This window comes from Mesoplodon mirus (assembly GCF_964341445.2).
Source record: "Mesoplodon mirus genome assembly, chromosome: 4".
NCBI classification, from domain to species: domain Eukaryota; kingdom Metazoa; phylum Chordata; class Mammalia; order Artiodactyla; family Ziphiidae; genus Mesoplodon; species Mesoplodon mirus.
The window spans coordinates 166,699,640-166,717,057 of record NC_138979.1 but is presented as its reverse complement, the minus strand read 5'-3'; the positions used below and the strand labels follow the sequence as shown (position 1 = coordinate 166,717,057).

At 40.0% G+C, this 17,418-nt stretch overlaps 1 protein-coding gene across 3 annotated transcripts in view; it reads right to left on the bottom strand.

Moving 5' to 3' along the window:
• Nucleotides 1-17,418, bottom strand: part of TSHR (thyroid stimulating hormone receptor) — a 163,399-nt gene that overhangs the window by 44,780 nt on the left and 101,201 nt on the right. For all 3 annotated transcript variants that reach the window (XM_082619937.1, XM_082619938.1, XM_082619939.1), the window contains 4 exons: nucleotides 9,121-9,195; nucleotides 6,583-6,657; nucleotides 4,541-4,618; nucleotides 1,042-1,110 (listed from right to left, as the gene is read on the bottom strand). In XM_082619937.1, coding sequence (XP_082476063.1) covers nucleotides 1,042-1,110; nucleotides 4,541-4,618; nucleotides 6,583-6,657; nucleotides 9,121-9,195 — 297 coding nt within the window. The remainder of the gene's footprint in view (nucleotides 1-1,041; nucleotides 1,111-4,540; nucleotides 4,619-6,582; nucleotides 6,658-9,120; nucleotides 9,196-17,418) is intronic.

The window sequence follows — 17,418 nt, the reverse complement described above, 5'->3', positions numbered from 1 at the left end:
TTCCTCTGCAGTGGTTTGCATTTATTTCTGCCAGGAGTCCAGAGGTTCTACTAGTGTGGTCCCACTCCAGCTCTCATCCAGGTTCCCTGGTTTAATCCAGCAGTCTCAGGTTTACATCACTTCTTCACCTTCTCACTGACTGGAGTCTAGTCTCCTGGCACCACTGATGTTGGCAGCTCCCCCCAAGGGAAATGCACCCTCTGTAAGCACCCACCATTTTGGTTTCAGCTACTGGTTTGTTAGTTGTTTTATTTTCCTCTCTTGGGGATATGACATAAAACATATTTTTTTCAAAATATATCATCTAGTTCTTTCCTAGTAGAAACAAATTATCTAGTTCACCATACTGTGGAAAGCAGACTCTACTAAAGCTCTTTGTCATTTATTAGCTATTAGGTTAAATCACACACCAGTATGGCTGAACCAGTCTAGCAGCTCTTAGACAAAAAGTATGCTCTGGCATGGACACTGGGGACCACAGAGATCTGATAGAAAAGTACTACAGAGACAGAGACCCATGTTAATCACTATCTTTTTGCCAGTATCCTGTTCTAGGCATTATTTATTTGCAGAGAAGGCAAAATCTGGATATGGCTTTTCAGCTATTTCTAACTGAATCAAATATAAACTGACACCTTTCCTGAAAATATGTCAGATAAAATGAAAAGAAAAGCCTTACCTTCTGAATAGCTTTGGACTTTCATTAAAGATACCCCTTTACTTCATGTACATGGTAGATGAACATTTACACACACACACACACACACACTCCTACAAGATAATAGAAGGTGACACCATCATTCTCCATTTTATTAAGGATAAAAGCTTTGGGATTTAGAATTGGAGTTAATGTGTGTCCACTAAAGCTGGCTCTTGTCAAGTTCCTTAACATTATCCCCAAGTCTTGGTCATGCTAACTCTGGGGTTGAGGAATGCTCTGGTGGAACCTATCTGTAGCAGAATTCTGACCCACTGAATGGTCCTTCTTGGGGGAGGGAGTGTAGGGCAGGATAGTGGTTTCCATGGCAACCCTTGACTTACACAGCATCCAGCTTTGTCCCATTGAAAGCATGTCCTTGGATTGAAGTAAAGCCATTGTTGTATAGTTTCCTATAATCAACAGAGAGAGGAGAAATCAGTGACCTATAAGAGGTAGTGCTGGCCCTTCTCTGAGGGTTGCGCTTCATTTCTTCAGTGCCAGAGATGTGCATGAAGGTTCTTAGGCCATACAAGAAAACTTTACAGTACGTCTTATTTGGGACATGGAATAGTGTTTTCCAGTTTGAATCCCCATTCTCCAGTCTTAGCTCCTAGAGCTTTAAGCTGTTTCCCAGAAGCAGATTCACTTTAATGAGGAAAGATTTGCAATCATTAAGGATTTTTTAAAAAATGATCTACATATACTCAAAAAACTGGGGTTTCAGGAAATAGTTAACCCAATGTCAATAATGGAGGAATAAGTGCAGTTTCTCAAGATGAGTACTTTAAAAGATATTATTCATCTGAATGCATAGGTTTTATATTTTTCTCTTTAAAATGTTGTTTCACATTTATAGTCATATTTTTAATCCTCAGGGTGTATCATACATTAAATGCTTAATTAAATGGTTTTGGACTGAATCAAATTGAACTTCAAAAACAAATCTAAGAAAATAGATAGACCATGGCCTTTTGGGGAAGTTTTAATGTTTTAACTTGTTGCTATGTTTCTGCAACTAATTAATTCATACAGTGATTCCAGGGGCTGCACTGAAGCATTATCTCTTCTATTTCCTAGTCAGGTTATTGAGATATGGAGGTGATTTGCCAAAGCCGCACTGATGCACAGCTGTCGGGAATCAGGATTTCTGAACTCAAAAGCAATTCTTCCCACCCACCAAAAGGACACATCCTTTCTGCTGGAAAAGGAGCTCCAGCCATGGGAACTCTGGTCTACACAGGGGTGCATGGGTGTTCCTGGGGGCTACTAGCATGAGATAAGAGAAGGCTGCCATGTCCATAATCAGGCACAGTGAGTGGCGACTGTAGGGGAACTCTGAAAACTACTGCAGTGCCTCCTGTGAACTCTGGTAACACAGTAAGAAGCACACAGGAGACTCCAAACTTGGAATCAGACCTGGCTCTGTCACTTCATAGTGGGTGACCCTGAGAACTTCTCAACCTCAATTATCCACAGTTTTCCTTGTCTGTAAAAATATGATAAAATAATACCTAATCAAACGGTTACTGGGAGGATAAAACAGCTATACATTTAACAAGTAAGGTGTGGACACTTATGAGACGACCATGTTAAAATGAATACCTTGCAAACTTGGATTTATCTTATGTAGTTGTGAAGAACTAAGAGGCAATCCTTGTTTGTGTTTTGTTTTTTGGGGTTTTTTTTGCAGTACGCAGGCCTCTCACTGTTGTGGCCTCTCCTGTTGTGGAGCACAGGCTCCGGACGCGCAGGCCCAGCGGCCATGGCTCACGGGCCCAGCTGCTCCGCGGCATGTGGGATCTTCCCTGACCGGGGCATGAACCCGTGTCCCCTGCATCAGCAGGTGGACTCTCAACCACTGCGCCACCAGGGAAGCCCTGTTTTTTGTTTTGTTTAAAATAATTACACAATGAGTTTAATTCCTCCTACTAAGGTGTCCTGGGGGAGGACTGCAATGCACAGGGACGCTAAGCACAGAGGCTGAGAAAGCTCTATAGGTAAGTTAATTTTTTCTGAACTAGAGTTCATTAATGAAGACGTGAGAATTGTACATCTGGCATTTCTATTTTCCCAAACTTTGCTGAGAGGCCTGGACAATAAAAATGTTCTTTGTTGGAATTACATTTCAAAGATTAAATAAAACTCTTATTGAACAAGTAGGTCTCAAAAAGGGAAAATAATGAAGAAAGAAAAACATAGTAAAGAAAGAAAGCACAAAGGGTTGCAAACTTTGATTGAAACTCTATCCTACCAGGAATATGGGTACAAAGTTTGCTGTTGGACACATATGCTTTCACGTTTATAGTTTTTTGAGCATGAGCTTTAAAGAAGCCAGGGCTTTTGCAGGTATGTAGAAATAATCATCTGAAAAGATAATGGACAAGCTATGCCATCCCCACCTCTAGATTTCAGGAAAGTTAAGGTTCCCTCATTCAGAGGTTTATCAAATGCCTACTGGGCCCCATGCTTGGTGTGAGACAAACAGCAGCTTTCACTTGAGAGGGCTGCTTGGGATATGGGTCCTTAGAAAAAGATGTCAAAAGGTGGAGGAAACATTCTGCAAAGAAATTGAGACTGGTGTTTATATACAATGAGTGGGCACAATGGAAGGGTTTACAGAAGAGGTAAATGGCCTTGAGGTTTGGGGACTGAGCAGGCTAAACCCCAGTCTTTGCTGTGCTGTCAAGTGAAATGGTGGCTGAGGAGTCTCTTGTCTTATCAAGAGAGCTCTCCCCATTTTTCGAGAAGGATGAATTGAAATGCTCCACTGTGGATAGAGTCCCAGAGGTTGAGATAGCTTCACAGGGTCAAGACTGCTTGACTTGGAATGCTTGGAAACTGCCTCTTCAAAGAGTCGTGTGGAGGCTTGGATTAATTTTGCTGGGACATAATTCAATCAGGTTTGCATACGATGAAGAACCCTTGGACTGTAGTGTGACTGGAGAAACGGAGCTGGGTGACAATCTGGGCAAAACCCCCACCAGGCCTGAACCTGGGCAGTGGTACTGAAACTAGAGAGATGGGATCCTTTGGACATAGTCCCAACTGTACTTTGTAGCTAATTTGATGAGAGAGGGGAATTTTTACCGGCTTGGAGAATTAACTTATCTTTTGTACCTCTATTAGATCTCCTTCATTAGAACATTTTGTGAATTTCCCTGATCTAGCATTTCTTTTGAACAACTAAAGAGCAGAATCCATTCAAACTCTGGAAAAATGATGATGTAGAGCAGAACTATGTTTTCTATTCAATATCCCTTCATAGGAGCTTAATAATAGTTTGTGACAACACAGTTGAAGTATGAGTACAGAGTATGAAAAGCCCTGAGCATCACCATTTTCTAGCTCAGTGACCTTGGGAAAGTCACTTAAATTTGCTTTAACCCCAGGTTCTTCCTCTATTCAATGGGGATACTAGAACCCAGACTATTATAAGGCCTGCAGGCCAAATCTGGCCCGCTGGCTGTTTTTGTAAATAAAATTTTTTTGGAACATAGCTATGCTCATTAGTTTATATATTGTGGATGGCTGCTTTTGCCCTGAAATAGCAGAGTTGAACAGTTGCCACAAAGGCCATGTGGTCTGTAAAATCTGAATGGTCCTTTACAGATAAAGTGCGCTGACCACTTCTGTAAGGGAATAGTCTCGTTACCTAAACCACTTCGTCACCTATAGAGCACCACACCATGAGTCACTACTCTTATTTAACTATGTGAAACCCTCGGTAGACCATAGAGCACATACTCTATGGTAGTACGGTTCTTGGATGGCCTGTGGAAATAGTACAGTGGCCCAAATAAATATTTCATTGTTGGCAGGAGTGGAACTGGCAATACTCACAGTGTCAAGGTTTCATTGCACAGGCCCTGAAAAGCATTCGCAGGGATCGAAGTCATGTAGGGGTTGTCTGTAATTTCACTGCAGGAGAGGAACAAAAACACCTGGTGAAAAAAATGCTTTCTGGGCTTCCCTGGTGGCTCAGTGGCTAAGAATCCGCCTGCCGTTGCAGGGGACACGGGTTCGAGCCCTGGTCCGGGAAGATCCCATATGCCGCAGAGCAACTAAGCCCGTGTGCCACAACTGTTGAGCCTGCGCTCTAGAGCCCATGAGCCACAACTACTGAAGCCCACATGCCTCGATCCTGTGCTCCTCAACAAGAGAAGCCACCGCAATGAGAAGCCCGCACACCACAATGAAGAGTATCCCCTGCTCGCCGCAACTAGAGAGCCCGTGTGCAGCAACAAAGACCCAATGCAGCCAAAAATAAATTTAAAAAAAAAATGCTTTCCTTCTGGAGCTGGGCTTTTGCTGCACATATGCCCTTAAATAAATAACCTGACACAATTCAGGTTTTTTTTGTTTGTTTGTTTTTGTTTTTTAGCGGTACGCGAGCCTCTCACTGTTGTGGCCTCTCCCATTGCGGAGCACAGGCTGCGGACGCGCAGGCTCAGCGGCCATGGCTCACGGGCCCAGGTGCTCCGCGGCATGTGGGATCCTCTGGGACTGGGGAATGAACCCGTGTCCCCTACATTGGCAGGCGGACTCTCAACCACTACGCCACCAGGGAAGCCCTACAACTCAGTTTTATCTTATTTCTTTTTAGGTGTCATTGACCCTTCTTAGCTGTTGGTGGCTCAGAGGTCCGGTGAGGTGGTGAGAGCTGTCCTAGGTGGACATACACTCAAAGCCCCACATGTGCAGTGAACAAGTGAGCTTTGGGTGTGGGCTGAGGTTCCTGACAATCCTCACGTGCAAGGGGAGCAGGTGGGTCTCAGAGATTTCTCATGAATCTCTGACAAATACTTTGTCCAGAGCAACTCGTTTTCTCAGCGTGTGGAACCCCTAAAAAGGGTTGCTAGAATGGGATCAATTGATTTCATTTCATGAGTATTACTGAAGTGCCCTCCACTTGCAAGACATATACTCCTAGAGGACATTTCTATGCCAGTCTAGTTGCTGGAAGACGGCCTGTATTTTGAACTGAGCTCTTCTGCAGCAAAGAAGCGTGGGTATTTTTTCTAACAAAATCCCAAGAGTTTGGATCCTATCATTCTACATTTTGCTGATTCGATAGTTCAAACTCAGTCTGTAATTCTCTCTGCATATATCCTTTCACTTCTAAACAACTAGTAAGATACTTAACTGTGTCATAGGTTTTGGAAAAGAGCACCATGGCCCCAATCAGAAGTCACAGGAAGTAGTTTGAGCACCACTCACAACTGCTCCTTGGGACTCTCCTCAGACAAAATCCCTTAGGTTTTCTATTTCTGTTTCCTCATTTGTTTAGTGGAAAAACTGTAACTTCCTTTTATGTCTCGTAAGGTGGTTGAGAGGAGCAAATATGATAACACATGGGAGAGTGAAAAGCTATGAAAAACTATGTGGAAAATAAAGTATCATCATTATCATCAAATTCCTTCTATTCAAACAATCCCAGCAGCAAACAAATCTGCCATAGTTTCTTCCATTAAAAACAAAAAAAAAACAAAAAACCCTTCTCTCCATATTCAATATGCTCCAACTACTGAGGCATTTTCTGCTTCTTTTTTGTAGTAAAACTTCCCTAAAGATTTTGTTATGCTCACTCTCTCTAATTCCCCCTTCTGGTTCTTTCTTGAGCCCACTCCAACCAGACTTCTCCACCCCCAGAACCCCACTGGAAGCATTCTCTTCAGAATCACTGATGCCCCGTATTACTAAACCCAATGGCCATTTCTCAGTCCTTGCCTTACTTCATCCATCAGTGCATTTGTCACAGCTGATCACTGCTTCCTCCTTGAAACAACTGCTTCAGTTGGTTTCAACCAACCCCTCTGGCTGCAGCCTAGTTCTTGTCAATGGCAAGTAAAATATGGCCAAATATTGCATATGTGCACACTTACAGTATGAAGAATACATCAGTGGAATAAACTTTGGTCAGGTCTGGGAATACTCTAAGTCCAGTGTTGAAAATGCCACTAAAGTACATGAAAAAGAAGAACAAAAGAAGAGAAATAAGGTAAGAAAATCAACACATAAGAAGTAGAATAATGTAATAGCTAAAACTATGTGCTCTGAAGTCAGACTAGGATCATATCCTAAGTCCTCCATTAATTATCTGAGAGACCATGGCAAGTTCTAATCCTTGGATGAAATGATGCTCCCTGAAGGTACAAGAATCTAACCCAGTCCACCAGTGTCAATACATCTTTTCTGTTTAGAAGAATCTGGGGATTGTTTGAACCAAGTGGGATTCCTAGAAATAGGAATTCAGGTTTCTTTTCATGTGTGTGTGTGTGTGTGTGTGTGTGTGATTCCCTTGTTTTAATTGGAAGACGTTATGCATGTGTTGGGGGGAAGGGAGGGTAGAATAAGGAGAGGATGGGACAGGAAGACAATATAATTACCCAATTCAAAGCCAGGCTTCTTCTTTCAAACTCTACATTATATTGTGTTCATTATTTTACCAAGAATGGCATTCCCATGGCAGTCACTTGAGAATACCATGGCAGCAGTACCATAAAAATATGTCCAGATAAGGGAGGAAATCAGTCAAAGACAATATCTTCACTCTCCAAAGCTGTGTCATCAGGGCAAAATGTCAAGATTAAAACGTGCATTGACAGCATGAATACAAAAACTCTCAAACTCTGGATGCCTCTCAGACTTAGTTGGTTTAATATTTCTTGCAGCTACTAGAACATAGGTAGTGGATTTAGTGATTTTTTTGAGAGCTTCAGTATGACGTGGTGAGAACTTGTAACTACCAGTAAATCTTTAAAGAAAGTCTTCCAGTAGAGAAAATTCTAATCCCATTGCTGTACCATCTAAGGCAAATTCTGACCTGACTCCTTCTAGAGGGGAAGACATATGATTTGAAGAGGAAGCAGAGCCTGAGGTTTCAAAAAAGCAAATGGGACATTCTAAATAACAAAGGAGAGATGTAAGATTCCATGAGGTATATTTGAAGAACAGTAAAAAAACTAGTTCAATTACAACAGCTGTTCATGTGGAAGAGTGGGGTGGTGAGACCCAGAGTTAAGTGGGGACCATATCAAAAAGGGCTGGAAGTGCCATATTAGGGATTTGGACCAAGACCTGTCTATTCTTCAAAACCCCGAACAAGTCCATCTCCTTCTGGACGTCTCCTCTAATTACCTGCACCCCCAGATAATATATGTACCTCTTATTTGTCACTTACCATTGTTCTCCTAGGGGAGGAACTTTTCAATCCCATATATAATATCTTCTCTAACTAGATTGTAAGCTTCTTGAAGGCAAGGACAATGTTTTTTTATCCTACATGTTCCCCACTGAGCCCTGCACATAGTAGGGGACCACCATATCAAAGAGTTACTGATGGATTGAAACTCAAAGTCCACACAGGAGCAATTGCCTTGTGCTATAAGTTTTTATTACTCCCCAGATACCCTTTCAGCCACATTTTGCATCCATATCCTCTTCTGTTCTCCTGGCATCTCCCACCCCTACCTCTTCAATACTGAACTATTTTTCATTCCCCAAAAAAGGCATGTGGGTCTACACCTTTGTATCTTTATCATGCTATCCCATCCACTTGTATTTCTCTTCTACCCCTCCCCCTCCTTTTCCTGGATAAACTCTATTCATCCTTAAAGACTAATTTCATAAAATACATTTGGATATATACTTTTACTTAAAATCCCTAGATGGAAATGAACTAATATGTTAGTAGTGATTATTTCTGAGTATTGGGATTAAGGTTGGCTTTTTTTTCTTCATAATGTTTTTGTGTTCTAATTTTTTACAACGCACGTGAGCAAGAAAGAAGGGAAGAAGGGAAGGTAGCCAGAAGACCTGAGGCCATACACACACATCCACTGAACACACTTCCTTGAGTACCTAGACAGTAGGCGCTAAGCAGTAAAGATACAACAAAGAACAAAAATGTTGTGGTCCTTGCTCTCATTGAGGTTACAGTTAGCTCACAAGGTGTCACCAAAGCAAAGCAGTAAGTGCTGTCCCTTCCATTTTTGTCCCCCTAGCTCTAAGAGATTAGGTTTTACCCTTTTTTGTTTTCTGTTTGTTTTTGTGTTAACAGTCACTCTAATATTGTGATACCCATTTCCTAACAAAATTGACCAGTGGGCTTTCCGAGGTTTTTATTTTGTTTTGTTATATTCATTTAAAGACCATATATACATGGTGGCATTTTCTACCTCATGTCTCTTGGGGCAGGTCTCTGGTCCCAGCATTATGTGTTGACTTTTGAATAGGTTTTTAAAATGTGGATCATTTCACCTGTTACCTTGCCTCATGGGAAAAGGTGGGGAGTAAGTCACAGGATGTGATTTGCTCCAGGCCACACACCACTAAAATGGCCCACATCATCCTAGGGATATTCCTACATTATAATTATCTTAAAAAAAAAAAGGTAGGAAGGGACAGGAGTTAATACTTACAGGAACTTTAGAAGGGGGAGCTCTTTCAGGGCACCGTGGTCTATGTAAGTTAAGCTTCTGGTATTCCGAATCTCTCTGTAAAAGTACAAGAAACATATTCACTGTAATATATCCCTTTCTGTTCTTATGAAAGATAAAACAACATAAATCAGGTTTAACAAATGTTCCTGAGACGAATACACATTTACATGGTGCCCCAGGGACTTCTTCTCCCAGGAGCCAGTCCCATCCACAACAAGCTACTTTTTGGCTCCTTTCAGGGACACAATGGCTGTTTAGCTCTCATCACTGGCTTAGTTTCAATACATTTAAATTTTGGGGTGACCTTTCTCTTATCTACAGTCTCAGAGCCTTTTTTCCTTTTAGATTTGAATAGAAAAGAAAAATCTCTCCAATGGTTTGTTGAGGGCAGATATCTTTATTAACAACAGCAAGTAACCTGGCCCTGGAGTGGGGGGTCTGAGTGGATTATATAATGGATTACAGCAAGGGAATAAGGTCAGCGAGGCTCCTCTGTCAATTGCTCTTTCAGAGGCAGTTGAGGTAGTGAGTATTAAGAGTTCACTTGGGTTTATTTTTCTATATCAGTAATTGAAAGCTCTTGAGCACATGTGATAATATCATATATGTCTATAACTTATCTACTTAGGTTTATATACATGCTAATCAAAATGCACAGTTAGCATTAATGAAATTAGTGCCTGTTTAGAAATAAGCTCTCATTGGTAGAATTAAATGTATTCAACATGTGTAGATTGGTTAAAAGAGTTTAAAGGCCCCCCCTAGGCTTGTGTGAAGAGGGTAGGAAAACTTAGTAAGACTTATAGTCTATCCCCTTCTGAATGGCACCTAAGGCTTGATTCCTAAAGTAACCTGCACCTAGTGGTTGCTGGTAACAACTAGAAGACTTAGAATCTGGCCTCTGGGATTTTTTAAAGAGTTTTACTGAATGAGAATTTCCATTAACTTCATGCGTTGTGATTAGATACAATTAGATGATGTTCAGTAAACTTACAGAATTGTAAAATCAATCATCATCACAATCCAGGTTTAGAACATTTCTATCAATGACAAAAATAATCATATGCACATTTGCAATTAATTCCCACCCCCTGCCTCTTGCCTAGGAACAACTGATCTCCTTTCTACCTCTAAATTTGCCTTATGTGGACAGTTTATATAAATGGAATCATAAATATGTAGTCTTGTGCGTCTGGCTTCTTTCGTTTAACAGTGTTTGTGAGGTTCATCCACGTGTAGCATATATCAGTAATTTGCTCCTTTTTATTACCAAATAGTTGGATGGACCTGAGATCAAATCTTGGCCCTGCCACTTCTGGCTACATGACCTTGGACAAGTTCTTTGACCTCTTTGAGCCATAGTTTCCTCATCTGTAAAATAGGGACAATAATAGTGCCTCTTTCATAAGACTCTTATGAGGGTCAAATAATGTCTATAAGGGGTTTGACATGTGTCTTAGCTTATGGTGAAGGCTCTATGGGTGATAGTTTTATTATTCTTATTCTCCTGAGTGGAATGAAAGCTGGAGCAGACATTGGAGACTTGGGGTTGGAGGTAATGCAATGTTTGCAAAAATTTAACCAAACCAAACGAACAAAAAACCCCACTAGGTTTTGCATTTGACAAAGGACAGTGGATATGAAACAGACCTTGGAAAAGAGAGAGTGGCATTAACTCTGAGAACAGAAACCATCTCCCACTTCCCCCACCTCAGCTTACTGTCTATTATTAGCATAACCTTCCTGGTCCCTTGTCTTCATTAGCATAACTTTTGCCCAGGAAAATAACTTTATTATTCATTTTGGGAACTTCTTGAAAGACCCGTCAATACTTCACCAGTTTATATCCCAAAACTCTTAGAAACCCTCACCTCAAAATCTTTGCCTTGTTGTGTTCACTAATCCTAAACTATCATATCATGATCTTTATCCAACCAAGACCCTGCATAGAAAGACTCACTTTAAACTAGATGGTTTAAATTTTGCTCTGTCTTGAAACTAAAAGCCCTGCATCCCTGAAACTTCCTCTATCCTGGGTAAACTAGGACCATTGGCTACCCCACTGCGCACTCTCATAGCAAGCCCACCTTGCCCCTCTAAGACTATCAGACTCTGTTGAGTTGAGATGCTCTGTGTGGTAAGCAGTAAACTCCTTGCCAGAGCTTTCCATTTGGAGAGGACGGTTCAACTGTCTGTCAATCAAACATAAACTAGTTAGAAGAGTTTGACAACTGAGTGTGGTTTGCAGTCTGGAAAATTGCTCCTTGAGTGACTATTGTTGAACAAGTGAACTTGAGTGAGCAGCCCAAGAGAATGTCACAATAAAAGAGTGTAGCCTGGCTGAATCAACTTTAGGGATAGAGAATGAAAGGGAAATGAAACACAGCTGTTGGTTACAGCTGATGAAATAAGGCTGGCAAACAACATGGCGGCTGTAAGAGAAGAAAGGGGTGAGAGAGGCTACAGGAAGAGAGAGGGAGACACAAAAGAGGAGATAGATTTTTCAGGGAAAATGTATGAGTGAAAAAAAGGGGAAAGATGGACAAGAGATACCACAAGAAAACACCAGGCAAAAGAAGCCACCTTCTGAGGTAAGTGGCTAACACTTGTTCACAAATGACTTCTAAAATATCTCTGCTGAAAGATAAATACTGTATGAAATCATTTACACGTGGAATCTAAAAGTGCCAAACTCAGAGAAACAGAGTAGAGTGGTGGTTACCAGGGACTGGGGTGGGAGTGTGGGCAGGGGACTGGTTAAAGTGTACAAGCTTCCAGTTATAAGATTAGCAATTCTGAGAATCTAATGTACAGCATGGTGATTATAGCTAATAATACTGTATTATATCACTGAAAGTTGCTACAAGAGATCTTAAATGTTCTCACCACAAAAAAGAAATGGTAATTATGTAACGGGACAGAGGTGTTAGCTCATGCAATGGTGGAAATCATTTTGCAGTATATGAGTATACTAAATCAACACATTGTATACCTTAAACTTACACAGTGTTATATGTCAATTATATCTCAATAAATCTAGAAAAATAAAATCTCTGCTGAAACAAAGAAGGGGAGTGGGGCATGGACTGCTAGTAGTTTAGCTAAATGGAGACCGATGTCAGAATTGAATGCAGCTGGTATAGCTGTTGCAAAAAAAAGCAACGGAGGTGTAGAGGTAAGTACCAGAAACCTCTGATAAGAAGGAGGAAATAGGAGTCCAAGCTGGAATGAGTTCCAAGAATGCCTGGGAGGGTGAATTTGAATCACACAATTTTGAGTAAAGCAATTATGGCTCAAGTGTGCAGGAGGCCAGATATGCTGCCAGGAAGCTGGGGACACCGAGAGAAAGAAAACCTATATGCAATTGCAGCACAGTGGGTTGGAATAGAGATGTCCTGCAGGGTGAGCTTGAACAAGAGCTGAAGATGTCAGTGCGTCTGGATCAGCAGCCTGGGTCCCTGAGTGACTGCATGGAGGAAGGCTACCCTGCCCACCTGCTCATCTACCCAGTACTGTCTCATAAAGAAAAAGTAAACTTGTTACCTTAGGGTTTACACATTTTTATTTTTGTCTATTTCTTACAGTAATTAGCCTACCCAAACTCATAAAATAAGCATCAATAAATTCTTAAAATACAGAGCACACTGTTAATAGTGGTCATCTCCAGGAGAAAGGTTTGGAGGCTAAGAATGTGTGAATTTCACTTTTTATTTTATCTTGTTCAAATGAGGAAAAAATATAATAAAAGCCATGCAAAAAAAAAACAAATTAAAAAAAGCAATATATAACCTATATAAAAAATTTTAATATGCAGTGCCAAATAGTCTGCTTAAATCTTCAAGTATGCTCTTCCACGGAGTGGGGCGATTTAGCTGTGTCAGGGAAATACTTGAGGATCTTGAAGCTTATTGAATAGAAAAAAACCCAGCATTGGAAAATTATAAGGCAAAAAGGGATTGGGTATATTTATTACTCAGACAGTTCTACCAGTGAGGGAATAGAAGAACTGATTTTAGAGAAGCAGGTAACATCATCCTTATTTTGCAGACAAAACAATGCAGACGCTTAGAAAGGTTAAGTGACTGATCTCCTGTTACACAGTTAGAGGCAACTCTGGGCCTTAAACTAGGAATTCTAACTCCAAATACAGCTTTTTTTTTTTTTAAATGATGTTTAAAGGAGATCATCGACCAGAGCTTAAATATAAATACTCATTATTGCTTAATTTTCCTTCATTGGATTTCAAATAAAATGGACATTTAGATGAAATGTCTAACAATGATGTCCAGTGTGCAGTGTTTTCACAAGACAGCAGATTAATAATTTATCATACATTAGGTTCATTTAATCATACATCTAGATTCTGGATTTTTTTCTTCTTCTGAGAAATATTTGTTCATTCTCAATAAGAGCCCAAAATAGAGAAATTGGTTTGTTTAAAACAACTGGCATTGCGGCAGGTACTTAGCACCCAGTCTAAACTGAAAGAACAGGGAAATCAGCAAGGTGAGAGAAGGGAGTTCTCAGGTTGGGGAGGGAGCAGCCAAAAAGGGGGAAATGAAGGCTTAAACCCTCTTGTGAAGGAACTTTCCAACTACTGATTTTCTTCCATTGTCCTGTCCCCCATCCCACCTCAATTATTCTATAGGCATTAGTCCTGGCATTTGACTGTGATCCTCAGCCTTAGAGATATTTGCCTATACCCTAAACACCTCCAGTCCATGAATGAAAAGCACACCAAACTGGGAAAGATTTGAGGGCGATAATAAAGTCGAGTTGGCATTTCACCTGCAAAGTTAGATGGGGCCAAGGGCGATAGGAAAGCTTCAGACTCCCACCGGGCTTGGAGACTGGATTAAAGTAACTGAAGAGAAGAGAAGCTGCCCCAGTCAGCATAGCTGGACTCTTAAGAAATACAAATGCAATAATGCATAAGACTGTGTTGTTTAAAACAAGAAACTGAGCAAGACTATTAACCAAAAACCTAGCTCTCAGCCAGTCCCAGATCCTTTGCAACTCTTATTTCAACTTGATTTTCAGGTTTTTTTTTTCTAGTCTGCTTTTAAGTGGCAATGGTTCAAAAAAATGGGAGGCAGGCCACTTTGACTTTGACTAGATCTGCTTACTCTAGTGAGTGGTGTGTGGAGAGATTCGTTAAAGTTAAACACATAATTAGTGGACATCTATCATGTGCAACTTTACTACATGCTCCAGGAGGTGTTGGGAAGTAGCAACTAATTATTTAACTACTTTAAAAACAAGATGTGAAGGGCTTCCCTGGTGGCGCAGTGGTTGAGAGTCCGCCTGCCGATGCAGGGGACACGGGTTCATGCCCCAGTCCGGGAAGATCCCATGTGCCGCAAAGCGGCTGGGCCCGTGAGCCATGGCCGCTGAGCCTGCGCATCCGGAGCCTGTGCTCCGCAACGGGAGAGGCCACAACAGTGAGAGGTCCGCGTACCGAAAAAAATAAACAAACAAACAAACAAAAAACATGAAGAAAAAAAACAAGATGTGAATATGTTGGCAAAGCCAGAATTTTGTTACTTTAAATACTTTAAATGATGTACTATACCGATGTGAAAACTGGGACTAAGAATTAAGTAAATTAATGTTGAAGTAACATTTTGTGATAGGCTTTTATCACATAATAAATCACCCATGTATTTTAACATCAAGTATTAATTTCAAAATTAATGCATATTGAAGGACTCTTTAATTTTTAAAAAGCTTATTTCATCTGACTATAAAGATTATATATATATATATATGTATACACATTGTAAAACTTGTAAACACTTTCACATCAAAAAGACGTGAAATCTCCCATCATTCCATGATCCAAAGAAAATTAGTTTTTTTCTCTCCATAGATACATCTGGTTGTTGTTGTTGTTAACAGTATTGTGTCAAAAGCAGTTCCTCTGAGATTAGTCTATGACAAAAGATGTGTAATGGTTGCTCAATATTTCATACTAAACCATTCTTCTACCTAATCATTTGAGTAGTTTCCAAATTTTTGCTATTATAAATTAATTCTGAGACAAATGGCTTTTTATGTGAACCTTTTTCTCATACCTATGTTTATTTTCTTAGGGAAAAATGTACTGAAATGGAATTACTGGGTTAAAAAGCACAAGGCTGTCAAAGCTCTTGTATATATTTGATCCTTAGCTTCTAAAGTCCTGATTTTTGGACTAACACTCACTTTTCAGAAATAGTCTATAAGTTCACAGAATAAGTTATTTCCTACATTTTCTTTTTTTAAATTTAAGATAAGAGTAAGTTTAATGACTCAAAATTATTGAACAACTTTATTCTAAAATGCTTATTAATGGATCAATTTTAGTTTGGGGGGACTTCTTCAACACCAGATTACAGGATTATAAAATACTTGTTGTAGTCACATTTTTCTAAAATGTAACCCAGATAGGGACTGTCCCATCGTTCTTCTGTTCCATCATGCTTGCCTGCTGATAATAAGGAATCCACTCGCATCAGAAAGTGAGCAATGTAGAATTTACTGAAGATTCATAAGTCAGGGGAGAGGTTTTACACTGTATACTCCAAAGTTAACAACTTATTCCTCCCATCAGACTTTTCTGAGTTTTATTGTCTCTGCTACTGTGTATCAAGGCTTTTCAGTGAGAGAGATCTTAATTATTCTACTATGATAATTATCGATAAAGTATTTTACCACTAACATTCCATTACATAACTGGGGGAAAATAATCTATAATGGAAGGTGATATTCATGATTTTGATGCATTTTTAATTTATTAAGGAATTTTAAAAATAGATGCTAATTCAAAGAGAGTTTATAAATGTTCAGAGTTTTGAAGTGGATTGAGGAAAATGTAAGTTTATCAGCAGATTTTCCACTAGAAATAGAACATTATAAAAATGATTTTTCTTTTTTTCAATTTATTTTTTTCTTTATCAGGATATAGTTGCTTTACTGTGTTGTGTTAGTTTCTACTGTACAACAGAGTGAATCAGCTATATGTATACATATATCCCCTCCCTCTTGGACCTCCCTCACCCCTCCACCCACCATCCCACCTATCTAGGTCACCACAGAGCACCGAGCTGAGCTCCCTGCATTATAAGGAGGTTCCCACTAGCTATCTGTTTTACACATGGTAGTGTATATATGCCTGGAGGCTGTATACAGCTACTTTCATGATTATTTAATGATCAGGACTAAGACTGGTGCCCTCAAAACCTCCAATAAATCCACTTGATTCAATTCAGTGAATCAGCAAAATTAAGTCTTATCTCACTATCTGCTGTAAATCACACGTTTTACCTACCCAGTTGTAGAATTTTTATTTACTCGTGATTTTTAAAAAAATCCACAAAACAAAAAGAAAACCCCAAAAATCCACAAAACAGTAAAAACATATTTCTGAGGGCAGCACTTTATTTAATTATTTCTTCTTTTAATTAAAGAGATATTTTGAGTTTGCTTTGGTTCTGGAGGCAGACACTCTTGGTTTCAAATTCTGACTCTGAAATTTCTTAGCTGAGTAAACTTGGGTAAGAGCCCTGTGAGATACTTATTACCACCTTTATTTTACATAGTGGAAACTGAGGCTTAGTATGATTAAGTGGGACAGTATATGTGAAGCACTTTTAGCAGAGTGCGTGCCCATAAAAGGCATCCAGTAATTGGTAGCTACTATTAATAGGAGTAACAACAGCAACCGTCTACTATATGCTATTGGCTTCTTTATAAAGGAAATGAAATAGAAGATGGATGTGGCTAGTGTTTCATCAATTTACAGTTATAAATCTTTATCATATGTACACGTTTGGGTCCAATCAGTATCCTAGCTGAAATTTAGAACTGAGGAGAACTGATTTGTAACCACTTAGGACCCTCAATAATTTGCAAAGAAACCTGCCATTCTTGTAGTTTTCTATTACAAATTCTCAGTGTCCCACCTCTTCTGGCCATCTATTGCTGCATAACAAATTATCCCAAACTAAATGGCTAAAGTAATGACCATTTTATTATAGCTCACAATTTTGTGGATTAGGATTTCAGGCAGTGCTAAACTGGGCAATTTTTCTGCCCCATGTGGCATCCCCTAGGATCATTGGTTGGTATATAGCTGGTGTCTGGATCAATCTGAAGGGTCCAGGATGGTTGTGCTTCTATGCCTGGCTCTGATGCAGGTTGTTAGAAGGCTAGGTTCAGTTGGCTGCTTCTCCATCTCCATGTAATCTCAGGGCCTCCCCATATGGTCTTCCCATCAGTGTAGCTGGACTTCTTACA